Raw genomic sequence first — 21436 nt, 5'->3', positions numbered from 1 at the left:
TTGTTCACTTTGATACTTGTGTTGGATGTTGCACTCATCACTCTTCCAGTGACGATACTCTCTGACCAATCAGTGACCGGCAGTCTGTTGACGTCACATTTTAATATCAGCTCCAGGTAACCTTGATGGAGTCGAGTGCTTGAACTTTATCGTGGAAAAGTGCCATAAGAACTCTCTGCAGGCTGCCTGGGTACTAAGTGGTACTTAGCTTGAAGTGGGCAATTTCTGCAGGTCTCATATAGTTTCAATAACATGAACCACACATTGGAAGTGGGCAAACACCATAGAAACCATGGCCAATCTGGCTTGGGACCCATATTGTCAGTCTGAATATAACCCTTACAGGGCCTCACATGGACATGCTGGTGGAGGAAGTGACAAATATACTTAGACATAAGCTGGCAAATGTTTTATGAGCTAAGCTTTTTGCTGAGTGACAAAAAACAGTTTGTCTTTGCTGGCTGCCATGTTGTCACTGAGCACAAGCCCAAAAAGAGATGGAGGGAAAAAAAGGCAATGAACGTTGGGTTTGAAAATTCCTTTTAGTGTAAGGGCTTACAGACTGACACGGAGGGTTGGTAAACAAGCTGATGCAAGACCAAGATAGCACTGGATCAAGAAGATGTGCAGCCATGCAAGCATGCATGCTCAGCCTTCACCATGATGTCAATAATCCCCAATCTCTTTTGTACTGCTGAAGTGGAAGAAAATCAATGGCACAAACAAGGACAATAAAAAGCCATTTAATGTAGAAGAGACAGTTACGTAGAAGTACAACAATTTAAATAGTATAGAGTGCAATGTGCTTATAGCCTACAGACTCTCATGTTAAGGGAATGATCGTTTTCATTTTAACAGAACCTTAAGATGAACAAAAAAGAAGTTTGTCCCTTCACCCAGTAGGTTTATTCATGATATGAGCAATTATTTTTGCAACACAACGGTGAGAATTGCACACATCTTTTCATCACTTTGCAGTACACAAGAATCCCCCCCTCCCTCCCCCCCATCATTTCTGTTGAGAATGTACATAGCTCACTATTTTCCACGCTGCGGCATAAATGACGGTAGAATTGTCCACGTTTTTGTTCCCGATGTGTAACTGCATACACCCAAAAGCAAAGCAGCTGGCGCGGCTCTAAAGCAATCATTTGCCCTGCAGTTGTTACATCCAGCTAATTACTTTATTATGATTTCACTCGCAATGTATTGTCTACCAATAACACCTTTCTTTCCCTCCCTCCCTAAAGGTAAACCATCTCCTTAACTATCCTCTTGCCATCCCTCATTTTCTGGCCACCTACTCCATCTTCTCTTTCCCTCGCTCCATCTTCATCCCTCCTCATCCTTCTAGCATCCTCACACCAGAGGCTGTTTGTCTCCGCAGGCAGAGGGCAGGGATTCTGAACTGCCTTTGTAGATGGGCTTCTTCTGCGAGTGGTCATCACTGAGGAGAGGGAGAGAGGGGCAAAGACAGAGGAGCGTGATTATCAGTGTATCGACCTCCCAGCAGGCACTAGAACAAAATAAGTGAGGAAATTATAGTGTAGAACTGAGCGGTGGAGCCACACATGGCTGCTGATGAGAAAGTCCATTTGTCTCTCTTTTACTCTCTGTCTGTCTTTGTACACACATGCTCATTTTGATGAATTTGGTGAAGTACAGGAAGTAACGACAGTGTCAACACTGCTGCTGTTGTCTCAGGTTGAACGTACGCTCCCTTAATTGATTCATAGGCAGAAACTACAGTAAATATACTTCCATGAAGAATGATTGTGTAAGTGTAGAATTGCTTTAAATTAAGAATTGTTTGTTTTTTGTTGCCTATGAATAAGCCTTTCACATGTATTTATTTTGGGCCAGGGCCTTGCTTTACAGAGGCGGCCATTTTGGCTCCACCAACTGGACAAACGAGTTTTTTTGTGTTTTTAAAATGGAAGCTTACGACACAACTGAAGAAGAACGACTTCCTTTCTGGTATGTGCAGGCCACCGTAATTCCCATACACGCCATAGATGAGGGGAATGGAAGTCACTAATTCATACATGATTACGACTGCACAGTTTAGCTTCAGGTTGTACAATAATGTCAAGGAATATACAAAATTCATGTATTTGATCCACTGAAAGAAATTGGCATTTTCAAAGCTTTCACAAAAGTTGGCAGCCCATGGCCAAGTGATAGGGAATTGGGCTTTTTACCACCGGAGGGTTGCCTGTTTGAATCCTTAGACGGATCAGGGGCTGGGATGCACCTGAGCATGATACCCAGCCACCATTGCTGCCCAAACAAGTGCTGCCCACTATAATCCTGAGCCTGGTTTGTGTGTGTTCTAATTCACTGTCCTTAATTAAGTCCTGGACAACCTCTGCAAGAACAGAGGAACGTCTTTGTTTTCTTGAGGTGGCAAGAGCAAGAACAAAGTTAGTTGTGGCCAGGACATTTCATACTTCACAAGAAACTCAAGTGCAGAACTCCTCACAGGGAACGACAACATTACCACATTAACCACGCTGCACTTCCAATTTCTGGCCAATCACACAATAGTTGTCGGACACCACACAGACGATGGGTCGAGAACAAGCTGCAGGAACTCCTAACTAGCTGTAGAGTATATTGGGTAAATAGGTGCAGTGGCTCTATGCGTCTTTGAAGTGTCATTTTATAATGACTCTCATTTTAGTCTTTGATAAGTGTAACTACACCTTGTCTTCTGACGCTAACTCCGCCCAATGCCTGATTTTGAAAAATGCCAAGACGTGGGCTGAGAGCTGAGTGGGAGAGTGGGTCTGGTAGTGAAATGTGTGTTTGCTTCAAGGTGTTTACCAAAAAGAGTCTGGGGCAATGAGTGGGCTAAAATTAGCAAAATGTCAATGCAGTAGCTGACATTTCAGCAAAGAGGCAAAAACAACAAAAAAATAAATTTGATTCTACTTAAAAATTAGAACCAATTAAAGCAGAACTATGAATTATACCCTAATTTAGCAGCTTCGGAATCATTGTGATGATTAAATCTGTTGTGGGGAGACTTGATGGATGTTTACGGTGGTGTTGTTTCAATATGTACTCCAAACTGTAGGGGGAGCTCTGTAGAGTTAAAGGCTTTGCAAAAAGCTCTGCATTAATCTCTCTCTATCATTAATCTGATTGTCCATATTGGCAGTCAGGCAGTGGCAGCGAAACCATTTTTGCTCAAATATGTTTTATAAGAGTATGATTCCTGTGTGAAATCAGACACACATTTATGGAGATTCTGTCTTTTGAAAGAACTTTTTTTCAGCTCCTGAGGAAAAGAAATTAATGAGCGAAGCTACATAGGGTCATGGTGCACAATTAGCATACTGTCAGCATACAGGTTTAATGGGAATTCCGCTAATGATCTTATCGTCACAGTGGCCCAGGTTATAGCTCACATACTCTCGAAGAAGTCAACCTGGTGCTAATAACCTGGGCTTTTCATAGGATGCACATAGCAGGGGAGGGAGCATGAAAGAGATCAGCGATGGGGTCAAGAAAGGTCAGTCCTACTGAGGCTGACTCATATTCAGAATGGATAATACTTTTTAAAACATCCAGGCACTCGTCTGAGCATTTGAGCAGAGGTCTTTTAGACACGTGTAACACACACACACACACACTGGCACTCAGACTACACACACTATAAGTGAAATTGCCCTGGTTCAATCACATGAGACAGAATGAAATAGTGCTGCAACAGCCATATCTGCAATATGAATCAAACTTTAGGAGGAGAGACTGGAGCTGAGTTAGTGAAAATGGAAAGGTGGATAAAGCATTGTCAAGGAATGAAACAAGCACACACGCGCTTGCATCCACAGGCGTGATATACATCAGATTTTGAGAGTGATTTAGGAGGAAGATCATAAGCAAAGAGCGGAGAGATTGTTTCTTATGAGAGAGGAGCAGACACAAACAGTTCTTACATGGGTCCCTTGCTGGTGTTGGTTTGCTTGGCCCTGCGGCAAAGGAACACACTCATGGAGAGGATGAACACCAAGAGAGCCACACCAGCCGCTGAGGTCATCAGAATGAGACGGCCATTACTGGACTCGAACCAGGGGGCGTCCTCTGTGGGATGGAACAGTCAGACATGAAGGGATACATGCATCACATGGAATCTGTAATCATCTAAACTGAGCTTCCTGCCTGTGGGCAAGTCTTCAAACGGCACCTCCTGTATGTTTGAGGTGAGAAAAAGTGAATGTCTGAAGTTGATACTGTTATATTTCCATACACAACACGCCTGTGATCGTTCAAAATGCTTTCATATTCAATTCAACGCTTTGAAGGTAATGAACACGGGCCCTTTGTTTAGCAGCCATTTTGACTGTCGCAAAAGCACAGGTGTAAATAATATAATTAATGTTGGCTGAGTTCCATAGAGTTTCCTCAGTTTCCTTGGACACTTTTAGGAAAACAAGCCAATAAATAGATACCTGTACAGACTTTTAAAGATAGAAGTGATTAAACAAAATACTGAAACCAATGGGAGGGCAGGGGGTCGTTTCATGTATGAAAACAATGAAGGGCTCCTGTCTTTTTTTTGTTCCCTTTTTTGTTATTTCTCATGTTGCTGTATACATTATGTAACTAATATTATGCCGCAGTATCTCTTTATTTTGATTTTGAATGTAAAATGTGATAGTTCCGGTATTTTGAGGTACTGACACATAGTGGTCCCTTCACCAGGAACCAGCTTGAGACATGTCTCACTGAAAACCTAAATCTATACCTGCTTAAGTCTATTTTATTTATAACTCATGTTCACTTGGAATCCGCCCCTTTTCTAATGGAGACTAACGTTTCTGAACTGCTCACTCTTCTGCACCAAATTCCATAGAGAGAGAAAAAAGGAGCTGCTGCTCTTCTGCTGCCTTTTTTTGGTCAATATGTGTCACTTAGGTAAATATGAACATTGGATTCCAAAGACTGAAGTCACAAAACAATACATTTGAAGTAACTGGTGGAGGCAGTAGTGAATCAACACAACACTGTGTGCTGTGATGTAAAATCACTGGTTTTCTCTATGGTGTTTGGTGCGGGGGGTGGGATGTTTACAAGGCAATTCAAACTCCAGTTTTCGGTCACAAAAGGTTGACTAACGTCAAGATAAAGCAGCAAACGTTTTGTTATGATGTCATAGACTTAAGCAGGTGTAGATTTTATGAGGTGAGACCTTTATTAATTGGCTTAAAACCAGTTTTTCCTCGTGTCCCAACCTGGGTCTCGGCTGAGGGGCCCACAAAGCACAGGTAACGCCGATTATGTGTCAGCACCTCATTGAAGCACACTTCAAAAAACTGGAACTGTCACTTTAAGAGGATGGCTTGGCAGCTGGAGCCACACAGCTTTGCATCAGGCACTGTCGCGCAAAACTCAAAGCCGCAGCAGTGACGTGCAGCGTTTGCCTGCCACACCTTCAAGGGTGAGCAAACATTCTTCCAGCATCTAGAAATGATTACCTTTTTAATTAGTACATGTGCTCCAGAGAAGATAGAGGAGACACTGTGTGGAGCACAGTGACCAATGAGTCAATCGCGGCAGTAATAAGATAACGCTACCATAATAAATAACATGCATTGGCTTAATTGCATTTTTAGAGGTTGTGTAATTTCAGTGATTGAAATCACGGAGCCCATGAATCGTGCTGGGCTGAGGGGAGGACGTTTAAAAAACTGCAGCGCGTTAACACGGTGCAGTCGTCTCACAGGTCACTGATAAAGATGATGAAGATAGATGAAGAGCCATAAATTGGATTAGTTTATAACACCGTAATGAAATTAGTACCGCACTGGGTTGTGGCGTTCACGTTTCACGAGAAATAAGACACATGCGGACAAACTGTCATCCTGCAGGTGTCCATCTACAAACACAAGCATGAAAACCAGCATTCTAATCACACAGTGTCTGTCCACAGTATGCACTCTCAGATCAACTCATTTCTCATTTCAGGACAAATGTAATAAAAAGAAATAAGTTATAACAAGTCTTCTGTACAACTCTTCACTCTGAGCTCTGAACTGCACTTAACTAAGTTTGTAGAGGGGAAAAAAAAAATCAAAGGTCAGATAAAATAATTTTTTCTGGAGTGTTACATTGTCTTCTCGTCCTTTAAAGATATCGCTGCTATGTCCTCTGACATTTCACTGGTAATTTCCCTTTGGGCCTTTTTGTCACCTTTTCTAATTTGCAGTGTTTTCTGTGACGTCATCACACGGAAGTCTTCTTCCTTCATCCTTCTAATTCATGCAGCAGATAAAAAAAAAAAAAGACTCAGCTTCCTCAAACATAGAAGGCATTAAAGGTTTTACACGGATTACAAAGTCCACGTATGCGTCTAATGTTTGCTTTTATTCTGATTTCTTGGAAACTTGGAGGGGAAAGTTCAACTTTGAACCTTAAAAAACATTAGAGTTTAAAAAAAGGAGTACACAAAGACTAATGTATGTAGGTGTGGTTTCAAAACAAAATCCCATTGTGAATGCTCAAGATTTGCACAAACTTCATCGGTCAGATTGGACTATACCACCGGTGTCCACTCATATCTGCCGCACTCTATTGCCTGTTTCCTCTAAATGGAGCATAATTTACTAAATCTGTATCACGTTCTACTGAAGAAGACCTGGAACTAGACATTGAGGCCATTAACTATTCAGGAAAATGTTCAGTTTTCAATGAAAAATAGAAGCAAATTTTCCCATGAACTTCCATTCAAATTGAGTTTTTGAGAATTTTGTTCACTGACTGCTACTTCCACCCTATTTCCTGGGTTTCAATGTTTAACCCACTATGGAAGCTTCATTTTCCATCCATTTTGAAGTCCTTCCTGCTCTTAACTGTCCTGGATACATAAGATGGACACCCAAAGATAACCTCTTTGATGTGTCTCTTCAGTTTTCAGGTCCATAATTTTGTCTTCATTCGTTCTTTGTTATGTATTCAGAGTTAAATGTTTTCTTTACTTTTCCTTGATTGAAAAAACATCCTGATGAACTCATAATTGAATTTTGACCAAAAGAAAGAGTTATTATTACATATATTAATAAAAAAAAATGTAGATTAGCTTCACTGGTGAGGGTTCACACGCTTATAGCTAAACGCTATTTAAGATGGCCTCTCATTTTCAAACACAAGTGCAGTAAGATAACAGTAATATTATCTCCTGAGCAGACAATCACGACACCAAAGTGTCTAAAAAGAACTGTGTCTGGAAATATTTTGGGTTCAACACCAAAGATGGCAGTAACGAATAAATCTGCAGACTCTCCTGTTAGCTTAGTTGTTAGCTCAGCCCCCCAGAGTGAGGTTGCAGAGGAGGTGACACAACAAGTGATCAGCCTTGACTAATGACAGTAATATCGTTGTAGTAATGTAGTGGGATTGTTTAGGGAACTTGGCTTGTGACTGGAGGGTTGCCAGTTCCAGTTATCAGAGTCCCCGCTAGGTCAATGGCTGGGGAAACCCAATCCTCGTTACTCTAAAGCCCTATTTGGACGGGATTAGTTTTACATGGGGATGTCCAGGAAGTCAGGGTGAAGTTGTTTGTGTCTTTCTGCCAACAGAGCCGGTGTTGGCTGAGGCGTCTAAGTGTGTGGTTAAGTCAAGGGGCGGCAGTTTGGGGATACTTCCGCATTAAGGCTCTTGTCATCACTCCATTACTGCATAGGGTGAGAGAAGTTGTGCCTTGTCTAAGGGTCTAAGGGTGATTTATCGCTCCCAATTGTGGTCATTTTACTGAGATTTCTTATCCCGTGCGAATTGGCCATTAATATTACAGATGTCCTGTGGTAAAATGACATTACTCCACCTCCCCATGTAAAGGTAACATGTTCTAGTGCTGGTCCCAAGCCCGTATAAATGGGTGGTAATGGGATCTCTGCCAAGTCAAGTGTGTGAATCATCCGCTGTGAGGACCCCATAGTAGGATTGTTTGCTGCAATCCCACTAATAATGACCTCACATTTGAGACGGGGGTGAGTTTTGGACAGGGAAATATATGAATATCCTTAAAGGAATAGCGTATCAATAAATATACAACGGAACTTTGTGTTTTGAAAAAAGTGAAAGCCCCTAATTTAATGACGTAAGTGCACCCGGACATAATTTAAGAAGCTGTTTCATTACCACATTTTATAGTTTTACTTTCTGGCTCAGGGGATCAAGTGAATTCCCCTGCACTTATGAGGAATCCCAAACAGCTTTTTGGAAAGGGGAAGTGAGGGAAAATAAAACTGCTGCAGGCTGTAAAAATGGCAGCCGGCCTTGTCCAGGAAGATGTGAGGTCTTTTCTTACCTGGCAGCACAGTGATTCTGACTGAGCGCTTCTTGCTGAGTGACTCCACGGAAGGATGCTCAGCCATGCAGGTGTACTGTCCTTCATCTGCCACGCTCGCCTTCCTCAGTGTCAGCGTAGACGAAGGCAGGATCCAGTCGCTACCCTGCGATGAAAAGACAGAGACAAATGAGAGAGAGTAAGTGAGTGGAACAAACATGAATGAGGGCCGTGTAAGTAGGAGCTATATTTTTCCTGGCTGGATTGTTTGCAGGTCATTGAGACAAATTGGTCGAAAGGTAAAATTGTGATCCGCCGAGAGCAGAAAAGAGATGGAGAATAAACAACCCTTACTGATAAAAGAGAGAGTCGGAGAGGAAAACATACACATCTGTCATATTTGACAAGTGCAGCAGAGAAGGAAGAAACTGAGAGGAACAAAGAAAGAAAACAAAATAGACGGGGGAAACAGAGAGACTCCATTAGGCATGGAGTGATAAGAAAATAATGATCACAATCAAACAATGTAATTTACCTTAAATCCGGTAGTATCCATTAGCTATCAGATACACATAGTGAAGAAACTGATGAACTAATGGCACTAACATTACCAAAAAATGTAAAAATCTTTAAAGATTTTGGCAAAACATGAATTAAAATACACAGTGAACAATATAAACGTGATTGAAATGTGATTCATGACAATATTGTGATGGTTTAAACCTCTAAAACTGTAAACTGAGATTTTAGTATGTCACATATTTTTTGTGCATTTTTAGGGAACATTTGAAGTGAAAAACAAGATAATTATTATAAATCATGAGCTTCAGCATTTTCAAGTCACTCACATGAAATAATAGTGATGTTTTCCATTTGTGATTACCCCGACTATAGACATTCACCACTGCCAACTTATTCTAAGTGCTATTTTTATCGCAATGTGCAACAATAGTATGTATTGCACCATCTCTAAAGGCAGTAATATTGGGACAGAGACAGAAAGACAGAAATATCAGCTGCCACCTCCCAAAGGGAGTGTATTTACCTGGGCAATAATCCCAGTGAGTGAATGCGACACAAGTCAATAACCCAGATAAATAACACCATCATCTACACAGAATGATGCTGCTGCAGCAACACAATGTTAACACAACTTGTAATGAGATGGCAAGGGAGCGGGATGAATTGTGGACACACAAAATATCAGCATTGTTATGAGACAGATCCCAACATGGGAGGAAACAAATAACAGGCCTTTGGATTTGGATTTGAAAACAAACAAATGTGAAGAATGGAGTAAAAAAAAAAAGACATTACACCATGCAAATGATTTGGCTCCTGAGAGCCACATCTCCTGCCAAGAAAGTCTATTTCAATTTGAATGGATTGGAATTAAGAGGATTTCCCATAAAGGACAGGTCTGGCCAAAGCAGCATTTTGTATGCAAATCCACTGGCTCCTAAAGCAGTGGCCCGTTTCTGCCTCTATCCTGCTGTCATTACCAGGGGCCAATGTGTCCATGGTGACTGTCTGTCAAAGTGGGCCATTCTGATGCTACTTTCTGTACCATATCCTTTCTTGTCAAATATAAAAGTGGGCCAACACACACGCACACACACCTGAACACACTCCATCAAACATCCCACTTCTTCTTATTACATTTTCTTTTTTTTTTCTTAATGTGTCACTTCTGGTTGCTGGAGGTCTTATGACGTTTGTAAATACACCACAGACACATTGATAGGTGAGTCATGAGCGCTGGTGTGCTAAATGATTTCCAGGTGAGGAACCTGCCAGTCACGCAGACTATAAAGTCTCTTTTCACACAAAAAACTGGAAACAAAACGAGTTGCAGAAAGAATAAAACACAATGGAGCTCTGACAATCAGTGTGTTTACATGCATGTTGACAAGAACTCAGTTTCTGTCACTCTTAATGTCATGTAAACACGTTAGTCTGAGTAAAATCAAACTTACATATCTGGGTAATGCTATAGTCCGATTACTCCTGCATGTTTACACTTAGTCAGATTGGAGTCTGACTTGGTATTCCAGAATACCAAATCCAAAGTAGACGACAGCGACATAAAGTGTGACATAACGGTCAAAAGGAAACCAATTCAATATGCACTAGTTTATAGTTTATATATCTCCTCGTATACTCTGACTCGGCAAGTTGTCCGATTACCTGTCTTAGTCGGACTACGGCCTTAGCTTGATTAAACTGTGTGTCTGTCATTTTATATACTATTTTGTATCTTCCACTAAATCCCCTTCAAACTCAACAGCAAGTGAACACATTTACGGTGCTAATAAAGTGTTATTATAAATACTACTGAGCGTTAATTGTCCCATGTCATAAAAAGTAAGGTTTGCTATAAACATTCATGGCTAACATCTACGCTAATGGCCCAACGTGAATGTGAGTCATATAAAGGACGACATGCACAGAGCGTCACTCACAACTTCTGCTTAAAAAGTAGAAGCTCCAGCTCCTTAACGTCCAGTCAGTTCTCAGTAACAGAATACTCTGACTTTTTAAGGTAATGTTAGCAATTAAAACTTCCGATATGGATTTGAAATATTTACACTGCTCTTTTAGTACTTGGCACTCCACTAAATCCTATAATTCATCAATAAACACTCTGGTAACTTCAGCATACACCATCTCTGCGTCTTCGACTGGCCGCTGACCGGAAATAGTCGGGCTAGCTTATTGAAAACCAGGAAGTGACCGTGTCAAATGATGCTGGAATTGCGATGCTGCCTAAAATGAAGCAGACGAAGAAGAAATTTGCTCATTCACCCAATCCTGTGCACCGACTTGAGCCAATCAGAGCTGAAACCGAATTACTCTATTGCAGAGTCATTTGACTTGGAAGTAAATGCTGATTAAACACATTCCCACTGGTTGAAAATCATTTTTTGTCCAGTTGGAACTTGGTTTACCTGAGCAGGTTGAACACAGCCAACACTGCCATGCACTTTATTTTGCTCTGGAGACACGTCTGGCAAGGATGTTGTTTTGACCAACTACTGAAACTCCTGAATAAGGGAACCGAACACAAGCTGGGTTTTTTTGTGATGATGACAGAGAAGCAACATCTAGCAGCTATTGTATACATTCAACATGGCAGCCACTGAAGAGCAGCTGTTTATCGATTCAGTTGCTGCTTCGATTTTTTAAGCGACTTGCTCCAAATAGCTCCCGGCATTAATCCTACAAAACTACAACAAGCACATTTGTTGACACATTTTCCGTCACTCTGCATAAGTCATCCCGATCATTGGTCCGAATGGTTGTCGGTCTATTCAGAGGCATTTTGATCTATGTCCATTTGTCACGCCTCTTGGAAGTGGGAGGTGACTACAGCCTTTCCAGACTCATACACTACTAAACCTTTGTTCTCCTAATCTAAACTATCCTATGAAGGAGAATAATACTCCTTCGTACTATCCAGTCTAATCCAGACAAGTAAGACTCATTTAGGAAATGTATGGTTGAGTGAATATCTTTTTTTTTTTTGCCAGTGTCTTAAAATGTCTTTAAAATGAGCTGCCTCATGCTAACAATAGTGGCCTGGTGACAATGTGGACATCGTGCTTACCAACAAACACGATGACTCTTTTAAGACACAAATGTGTGAGATGCTGAGAGTACAATGTCCAAAACAAATGCTCCTCACAAACTATATATTTATATCCAGTTTGGGGAATTACTGCTTCTTCTTTGAGCCTCACATATGCTAATAGTTATTTTACAGACATTTAAAATCTGAACTTGGATATCCATTACAGCAGCAGTGTTTTATTTAAAGTTTTAAACCAAATAAATGTCACTTCATTGTTCAATTCTAGCAACAGAATCTCTTTGAATCAGAACATTTTTTTTTTTCAGAATGAAGACATAAAAACACATTTTTAAATCATCTGCTGGGCCAAATACTGATGCTGGCGGGCCAGTTTTGGCCCACGGGCCACCTGTTGCTGTCCCTTAAAAATGAAAAGCATGCTCACCAGAATATGACAAAAACCTGAAGCACTACACACACACACACTCACATTCAAGACTAACAGTATTAGCCGTATAAAAAGTCCACACAATTGGATTTGCACTTGTAAGCCCATTTAAAACCAGGATTAACTGTGACCCTTTAACAAGCACATTAACCGCCTCCAGCTAACTTCTAAAGAAGAATAACAAAAGAGGAAACTTAGCCATTATGTCTGCCCGTTCCCATGACATCCTCATCGCTGCATTACTATAGCTTCACTGCATCTGTTACCTGCTCGTGGCAGCAGTGGTGGTTCTGATGACACCTTCAAAGTGAATCTCCCAACTCATCAACTCTGCTCTTGTTCTACACCGCAGTTGTCACAATAGAGTTGTCTTAATTTCCCTCGGGCGAGGCTTTCTTAGCTCAGCGAAGAGCCCAATTGAATAATTCAATGCCGGTTAACCAAACACTAAAAAAATCATTAGAAATCTCCCCCACATAATTGTTTTCAGGTTGACTGGCTCTCGTCTAGACCTCATTAAACTATTAATCCCCTGTAAGTGGACAAGCCGCAATCCCCAGTGAGAGGTGGGCCCATAAGCCGACAGGTCACTTTGAATACAGTGAAAGATGAAAGGCAGCACGCGGGCAGCGAACGAGCAGCTTAAGAAAGTCAGTGAGGTGTGTTTACAGGACAGAGCCGAGAAAGTTGAGAGGACGCTCAAACAAAGCCAGGAGAGACCTGGAAGAAGACGGGAAAACAAAAATAAAGAGGTCACGCTGAAAGGCGACAGGGGGAGGAAGGAGGAGGGAGGTGGGGGGTGCTTTTTGGATGACAAGTATCCAAAAGCATAATGAGGACACTGCCTCGGCGCACACTCCAGAGGCTGTCTCACCTCCTGGTGCCAGAAGTAGCTTGGCTTCTCTGAAGAGCTGGCAGAGCACTTCAGCACCACATCATCCCCTGGATGCACCTTCAGCTCCTGCGGGACACCCAGGTACTTGGAGTAGCCCTCCCTGGACAGTGACAGCTCTCCCATGTCTAAAATGTAGAGCGGATGAGGGAAGCGAGAAAGACTGTAAACACAAATTTAATGGGATAAACTGCAAAGAGAAAAAAAATGGATTTTCGAGGGAAAATAAGCCTCGTTTCTGAGAAATTCTTACTTTTCACCTGAAATGAAAAATAATCTTGGCAAGCATGTTTTACACAACAATCTATTTTTATGACAAAATACCAAAATGACTGTTTACTTTAAGCTTTAACAACCAGTGACAAGTGAAAAATGGTTCCCTAATGCTCCTGCTCCTGGTTTGTGTGTTAATAAACACAGAGGTGAAATAGCACAATCACTTATTGGCGTGTGTGCACAAATATAAGAGATTCTAATGCATACATTCTTAAATTCGGCGTGATCAAGTAAATAAAGACACTTTTCTTACAGTAGAGAGTTTCTTTGCTTGTGATAAATGTAACATTCGTAACTCTGGCCAGTTTTTCCTCCTCTTAAGGAACATTACAGTCTGGACGTGGATATATTTACAGATATTCTAGCCAAGCAGAATGTGCTCAGCCCATTGAGAATAGAACAGAAGTTTCTTTTGAAGGTTGTATGTAAGTACCGACACCTTGGCAGTGACGAGAACCAGCCTGACACGCGGTAACAAATGATTATTCTTACTCAATATGTCACTGCCAGTGGGAACATACAGGGGGAAACAGATCTCAGCCACTTATCAAGTCTCACGGATTAACATCCACACCGACGTCAGTGTGTTTGGTACATAATCACAAAGTCCACTTCTTCCGTCAGTAAGTTCAAAGGTGACATTCTGCGACTTCAGTGTTTGAAATCGTTTGTTCAGATTTGCCTGTCGCATGTCACCTCAAGCTAAAGCTCAAATCATTGTTTTTCTCGATGGACTTTGGTGCAGTGAGTGAGTGGTTTATAACCTTCAGTTTCCAGACAGCGACCTAACAAGGAAGCAGTAAGGAAGCAGTAAGTCGACAACAAACATGTTTATACAGAATATTTGAGAATGAATTGACATGATGTTTGCATTGTTGCCGCCTGGTAAACACTTTACACTTTTTAACTACATTTGAACATACTGTACACATGGAGTATAATGGGGCTGCTCCGGGCAAATCGATACTAATGATAATAGGTTTCATCTTACCGAAGTCTTTAGAGAGGCATTGTTGTGAATAATGGCTCATTTTCTCCTCCATCTCAATAAATGGCCCACGTCCATCTAACTGCTGGCCTCTCTCCTCCACTGTCCCCTTCAGTCCTTTTGTCCATTCTAATCTTTTGCCTCTTATTGATCCCCCCCCACCCCTCACAAATCTGAAGAGCTTATCAAACAGCATTACAATCTGTCGATTTGACAGCCACTGAAAAGATGGAGGACACCGGTAATACGACTGGCTCTGCTGCGGACGCAATTTCATGTAATTGTGCGTCATACATTAAACCCCGAACTCCCAGCACATTTGCTTGTCGTCCTCCTACCACAGCTTGCTGCTCAATGGCTCTGCTCTTGTTGTTTTGTTTTGCAGGCTTCTTGTGTTATTAAGTTTGAATGTGTTTTTCTGTCTCTGTGTCTTGAGAAGATTGTCTTTACCATTCGTGTAGGAAAACGACAGCGTTCCAGAGTTTCTCCCCTAGGCTGCTTGACATTGGGTTTATATTATATTATTAGTGAAACAAAACATGCTGTATTTATCTTGGCTGTTGACATACTTCTGCAGAACGCTCTTTGACCTCAGCAGAACACAGATATGGAGAAAGTGAAAAATAAAGGAGGAAATAAAGGAACACTGAGTCATTGTTTCAGCTCCTCATTATCAACCCAAGGCACTCACAGTGCACTTTGAAGGCCAGCGGCTCGGAGGAGTCTTCCGTCGCATTCTCAGCCGTGGACACACAGCGATAAGGCCCCTCGCTGTAGCGCGCTGCGTGGGGGATGGACAGGACCAGGCTGTTATCCTTCCGCTCGGTCAACATGGAGAAGAAACACCACGATCGCTCGTACACTGTTCGCCAGCTCTGCATGTACTGGTGAGGAGAGAAGAAAACAAAGGGAAACATGAATGAGTAACTTTTATTCAGCTTCCTGAAGAACCTAACATCTGATCCAAGTTTGAAAACCAAACCAAACCACAGGGCTGTGTATTGGCAAAAATCAATATGATACAGATCCTGAAACGGGGGAATGTACAGTGTATTGCTGGAATTCTATAACGAACGTGATGTATTGTCATTTGTTTCCCACAAAAAAACTACTGATACTTTGACTCAAAAACACTCGAGAATAGTGTTAAATTCAACTCTACTACGCTGAAAGAGTTCAATTCAACACTATTCCAGAATGTTTGTGGTCCCAATTAGAACTGACGTTAAATTGACTCTTTTAGTTTTAATTTAACGCTGCAAAATATGCATCAACTATTCCTATTAGAATAAGATCATTTATATACAGTCGGCTGCCAACTAAGTAAGTGTTGCCGGTCTGAGCCATGAACATATATACTGTATAAAAAAACTGTCCAATTTAATTCTGATTTATTAATACAGCACTTCAAACAATCAATATAGTATCAGGCTTTATTTTACAGTATCTGTATGTTGTTATATTAAATGTTACAGAGAGACAGAGACATGCAAACATAGTCCAGGTATTTTGACTGAAACTACAACCAGTCCGTTCTGTCATCATTCTGGAGGTTGTAATTCATCTTAATTGGTTCTCAATTTCACCGAATAATCAATATCATTCAAACAACCTATTTTCTTTCAAAACAACATGTTGAATTTGAGAATCAATATTGGAAGGTACGTTGCAGATTGTTTCTGTGTTTTTATGACAATAATGGAAGGAAAATACTGGAACATTATATTTTCCTCGTCTCAAGCGGGTGCTTTATCAGGTTTTTTTCATTATTTATTGTCATTTATGTTTTAGATATTGCCACGTACATCTAGGAGATTCTCCCTGCTCTTTTATTGTTTTTATTACAGTGACGAATGTTTATTCCCTCTATCTCATTCCTCCGTTTCTGCCAAAAGCGTCTCGACAAACAGGTGATAACGCGATCACACACCAGTGATGTGGAGACAAAATAAATAAAGTGATTGTGGTTCAGAGGCGTGCAATTTCTGGTAAACAAGGTCATTACTATTCATAAGGTCCGAGAGAGACTGGAACAAAATGGAGCAAGCTTCTCAGGGTACTTCAAATTTAATCACAATGAATTTTGTTGAGACTTTCAAGTCATTTGTGTAAAATATTATTTTCTTAAAGAAAATAAATAAACAGGGGCCACACGGTTGGTGTAGTGGTTAGCACTGCACTGCAGCAAGAAGACCTGGGTTTGAAACCCGGCGACTCTCAAGTGGAGGATAAAGCGGTAGATGAATGGATGGATGGAAAATTAAGAAACATCATTCACAATTATCCCAGCAATGGAAAATCACCACAATAACTTATTTTGAGTCATTTTTAACTCTAGTACTAATAAAACTGCACAGCCACTCCATCCTTTTAATAAAGTTTGTATTTTTGTCCTTTTTACAAGTTAAGGAAATGTTATTATTCATGTGACATGATCACATTATTTTAGGGTGATGAGCATACATTAGTGTGTTTTTATACACTTTCCCACTGCGCTAAGCACTTATTTAAATAGAGCTGTTGCACAAATCAGAATACATTTTTTATATTATTTTAAACCAGTGTTTCCCAAAGACTGGGTCGGGACCCACACATGGTCACCTTTACTGGTCACATGGTAAAAGAGGAGTGCATTTCAAACACATCTCTCTTTGCCTGTTTTTCAGTCAGACAATCCAAATGTGTTCAGGTTATAAAGGTCATAGAGGGTGTGTCACTCTGCAAATAAAAAAAACATCATAAAAAATGATTCACAAGTCATTTAATCACTTTACATTTTCATATTATCTGAAACCAGCGTTTCCCAAAGACCGGGTCGGGACCCACAGAAGGGTCACGGGAGATTTCTTTGGCAGAATTTGCCCTGCCTTTAAGTTAAGATTGATCTGTACGTTGTTATAGATAACATGCATAGAATAAAGTTTTAATATATTTAAAATGCGTCTCTTTGAAATCCATTTGCTTACCAATGCAAAATTATAAGGGGATCGCAGATATGGGTCTAAATGAGTCGCTACATTAAGCACAGATCTGCTTAATGCCATGATTTATAGAGTGATTTGGGAAACACTGTTTTAAATAATAATAATTCACTGGTAAAAGAGGAGTGCTGTTTTTCTCTCACACTATGTGATATGTACTGTAGTTGTTAATGCAGAGGCAGACAACGCCAATGAGTGGAGAGTAACTGGTAAACTAACCACTCAAGGCACTGATAGTGTCTGTAATATGCTGCCCGGGGACTTTTATTTGAACACCTACTGTGTCTCTCTCTGTCTCTTATGACAAATATGAATATCTGAGTCTCTAAGGACATTCTCAGGTGTTCTTGTTGCATACAGGATGGCAGTCATCCATGCTGAGCCTCTGTTTGAAGATGGCCCGGTTGACACTTGACTGTCTCTGTGAAATCGTATAGTTCAATGTGTAGTTCAGTGTTCAAACAGGAAATGCACACTGATTACTCATTAATTTAGTCATCGGAAGAAAAGATAACTTTTAATCGCGATTAATCTCGATTAGTGAATATCAAAATGTGGGATTCATTTGTATTTTTTTTTTTCTCAGTAATAGTTTGTTTACCAATTCAAAATGATGTTAGGTGTTAGAGATATGGGTCTAAATGAGTCACGACATTAAGCAACTTGATTTAAACTGGTAAAAGAGGAGAGCAATCCAAATGCATCTCTCTTTTGCTGTTTTTCTCCCACACACACACACACACACACACTCACCCTGGAGAAGACCTCAAAGTGGACCTGGCTGATGTTTTGCTCAGAGTCCGAGTACAAACACTCCAGCGTGACGCTGTCTCCCTCCAGAACCGGCTGGCTCGGCCCCTTAATGAGCAAAGTGGCTGCATGTGGACAGAGATTACAGATGTGGGTTATTGATCACAACATGAATAGATTGGGAGGAGGAGGAGAGGACATGTTGACCCACACCGGGGACCCAAACTGCTGTTCTGGTGCAGCACTTTTGAAAACAACCTCTCCTTCTTCCTGCTGTTTGTTCCCGGCTCCTGCTGGAAAAGCGCCAATACGCTCAATGTCACCATGACCACATGACCAGCAGGTTCTTCCACTTTTCAGGAGTGACAGCAGAGCCAATTTGTCTTTCACCTCAGGGAGGATTTACTGTGACGCGCGGGCGCACACACACACATTCAAACACTTTCAAGCTGATGGATTCTTCCCAGTTAGGGGCTGAATATGTGGTTGACCTCTACACACACACACACACACACACACACACACACACACACAGAGTACATGTATAAAAACTGTTTTTAACCAATCTTCTCGACAGTCTGTCAGTAATGTAAACAAGACTTCCTGTTTTCGTCTAAACCGTGAAACTGCCAGGAGGAAGCACCTCCCTGTTACAAAAGACACACACACACACACACACACTCTCAAACTCTAACATTCTTACTGACATAATCTTAATCGTCACATTGAAATGCCTAACCCTAACCCTTAACAGAAACTTAACACAACTCTTAAAAAGTCCTTTAAAGCAGACAAAAAGTCACTTTCACTTTTCCCCAGAAAATGTCCTCACTCTCTATGGTTGAGACATGTTTTTTTTGGTCCTGCACCAAGATACACAAGAACACACATGCAGACACACATTCATAGAGTCATCAGGTTCCCCTTAAAAATGATAAAAGTGAGTCATGTATTGTGTGAGTTAACTTCTTGCCCCACACACACTTGCACATCTAATTGTAGTCCTAACCCTAAAAACAGGTCTTAAACTTCAAAAAGCCCTTAAATTGAAGAGGACCAGACAAAATGTCCTCACCAAGAGACACATACAAGGACACACACTGGTTTCACGGTTTGATTTCCTGACCATAACCTAACCACATGTCTTCACCTTAAAACTTCATATGTTTATGTTGCTTTTTGTCCCCATGAAGAAGACACGTCCCCATAATGTGACTGTGTCAGCAAATTAAGGTCCCCGCAACATGTGTAATACCTGGAACACACACACACACACACACACACATTCACCAAAACAAAAGAGCAGAAGCAGACAACAGGTCTAAACTAAAAACTCCTCCATGAGATAAAAGCATATTTACCATAACTGGCCTTGATCAGGGCGAGCAGTGCAACGACCAGAAGCAGTTTCATGTCTGTGAAAAAAGAATCCTTTCAGTTTTCAAATAAAAAAGTGAACACTGTGATGTTCAGTGTAAGTGCTGCGGTCTAATCTGAAATGAAAGTTTGCTCACTATTTATCCTTCAAGGCAGCGGGGGGCGTGGCTTTCATTTCTTCTTTCTTTTTCAGGAAGTGGAGTCAAGTTCTGAAAGCACAAAATAGGAAATATTATCATTATTATTCAACCTACAGCTGAAGAATGAGTGTTACTGTATTAGGTTTATATTTGCCGAGGAGAATTCAAGTCTGGAATATTAGTGGTGTGAGTTACATTTGAAAAATGGAAAAATAAACAAATGCTGCCGCTCCAATCGTGAAGCAGCGCGTCATCAGTCTCCGGGGGAAGTCCGACCTGTCATGTTTTCAGACTGAGAGTGTATTGTTGTTGTTGAGGCCAGTGTTTCTGTGGAAGCGGAAGGACGTTGTGACATGTTTTGTTCTGAAATTCCCCGAGCTTGATATCAAACACTGAACAAGCAAACACGTTACGCTTCATTTCTGCTGTTAACAAGACACTGATATTGAAAGAGAGACGCTTTACTGCGGCGTTCATACACTTAACACTGAGTGACTCTCAAGTATGAAATTACTACTTATTTTAAGCTTATTGCTCTTAGGCTTAGATTATCTCAAATTGAGCAAATACCTGACAAATATGGAGCTATTACAGAGTGTCTTACTTTGTTTGTTTTCTGTTAAATCCTTTTTTATGTGAACATAAGAGGCACTTGCTTTTGTGAAGTTGCCTGCAGCAGATTCCCAATGAATTTTAAATTAATGTTATCATGAAGGAAATGGTTTTATGTTTTTTGCGTTGTAATTATTTTCCTATAAATACCTAAATTGTCATGTAAGGCTAAACGAACACAGGTGTTTGCCTTTTAGTATGTTTTTTAATCGGAGTTGTGTGGATTTATTTGACGTATATTTTTATGGCAGTGTTTTTTACTTGCTTACACTTCCTCTGAAGGCATTCAACACTGTTTTATTAAACTAGTCGAGAAAGCACTTCTACCAAGGCTGCTCAGTTCCCCACAGTGCAAGATAAAACAAATCCTGAATCTGTATCATACTCCAGGTCCCCATAAAAAGGAATCCAATTCGTCTTTTACTTTCTGAGTTCTTATCTGTTTCCCAGCATGCACTGAGGTAAGGTGTGAAGGGTGAAAACTGTGTCCTCAATTCAGATTCTTGGTACACAGTGGGATTCAAAACACTGAGGCCCTTTGATAGAGCTACTAGCTCGTAGTCGAGTGTGAAAAGTATATATTTTCTTCAGTAAATCAATATAAATACAGAAAAATAGAAAAAAGATTATTTTTGCAATATAAAGCTATAAAGTTCCCCCTTTTGTCTGGTTGCAGCTGCTACAAGCGTCTATGTAAATGTAATCTATGCAGAAATATAAAATCCATGTAAAGCATGAAATTCAAATACATGTTCTAATATATGTACATGTAAATATAAAGGTTTTTATTATAGGTATTCCATCGGTCCGAAAGCGATATCTTCATATATCTCAAACTCGTCAACTGTGGCTCCCCAATTGATTTCACACGGCCCACAACTTAATATCAAGCTATAATGAGTTATTTATCTGTCTGTTTTTGTTGATTAAAAATTCATTTTGCATATTTAAGGAAAAAAAAAACATGTTCGAATGTTAGTCACATTCGGTCAGGTTGGTCTCTTGTGGCGGCTCTGATCAACAATCCATCTGACCTCGACATTTCGTTGTGCAACACCAGTTGTATAATGACAATACAGATACTTTCCTTTCCTTTCAAATGAAAACG

General features: G+C 40.6%; 1 protein-coding gene across 1 annotated transcript; it reads right to left on the bottom strand.

Moving 5' to 3' along the window:
- Nucleotides 1-727: 727 nt before the first annotated feature.
- si:ch211-79k12.1 (uncharacterized protein LOC568891 homolog) lies at nucleotides 728-19712 on the bottom strand. The gene is made up of 7 exons (XM_044033556.1): nucleotides 19561-19712; nucleotides 18203-18324; nucleotides 15160-15352; nucleotides 13187-13332; nucleotides 8315-8459; nucleotides 3945-4089; nucleotides 728-1447 (listed from the first exon to the last, which is right to left on the bottom strand). Exons 1-7 carry the CDS (start codon nucleotides 19610-19612, stop codon nucleotides 1360-1362), a joined length of 891 nt encoding a protein of 296 aa, XP_043889491.1. The 5' UTR covers nucleotides 19613-19712; the 3' UTR covers nucleotides 728-1359.
- Between the last annotated feature and the right edge of the window lie 1724 nt (nucleotides 19713-21436).

Source organism: Solea senegalensis, linkage group LG9, assembly GCF_019176455.1.
Source record: "Solea senegalensis isolate Sse05_10M linkage group LG9, IFAPA_SoseM_1, whole genome shotgun sequence".
NCBI classification, from domain to species: domain Eukaryota; kingdom Metazoa; phylum Chordata; class Actinopteri; order Pleuronectiformes; family Soleidae; genus Solea; species Solea senegalensis.
The sequence above is the reverse complement of the archived record's forward strand: the minus strand, read 5'-3'. Positions and strand labels throughout refer to the sequence as shown.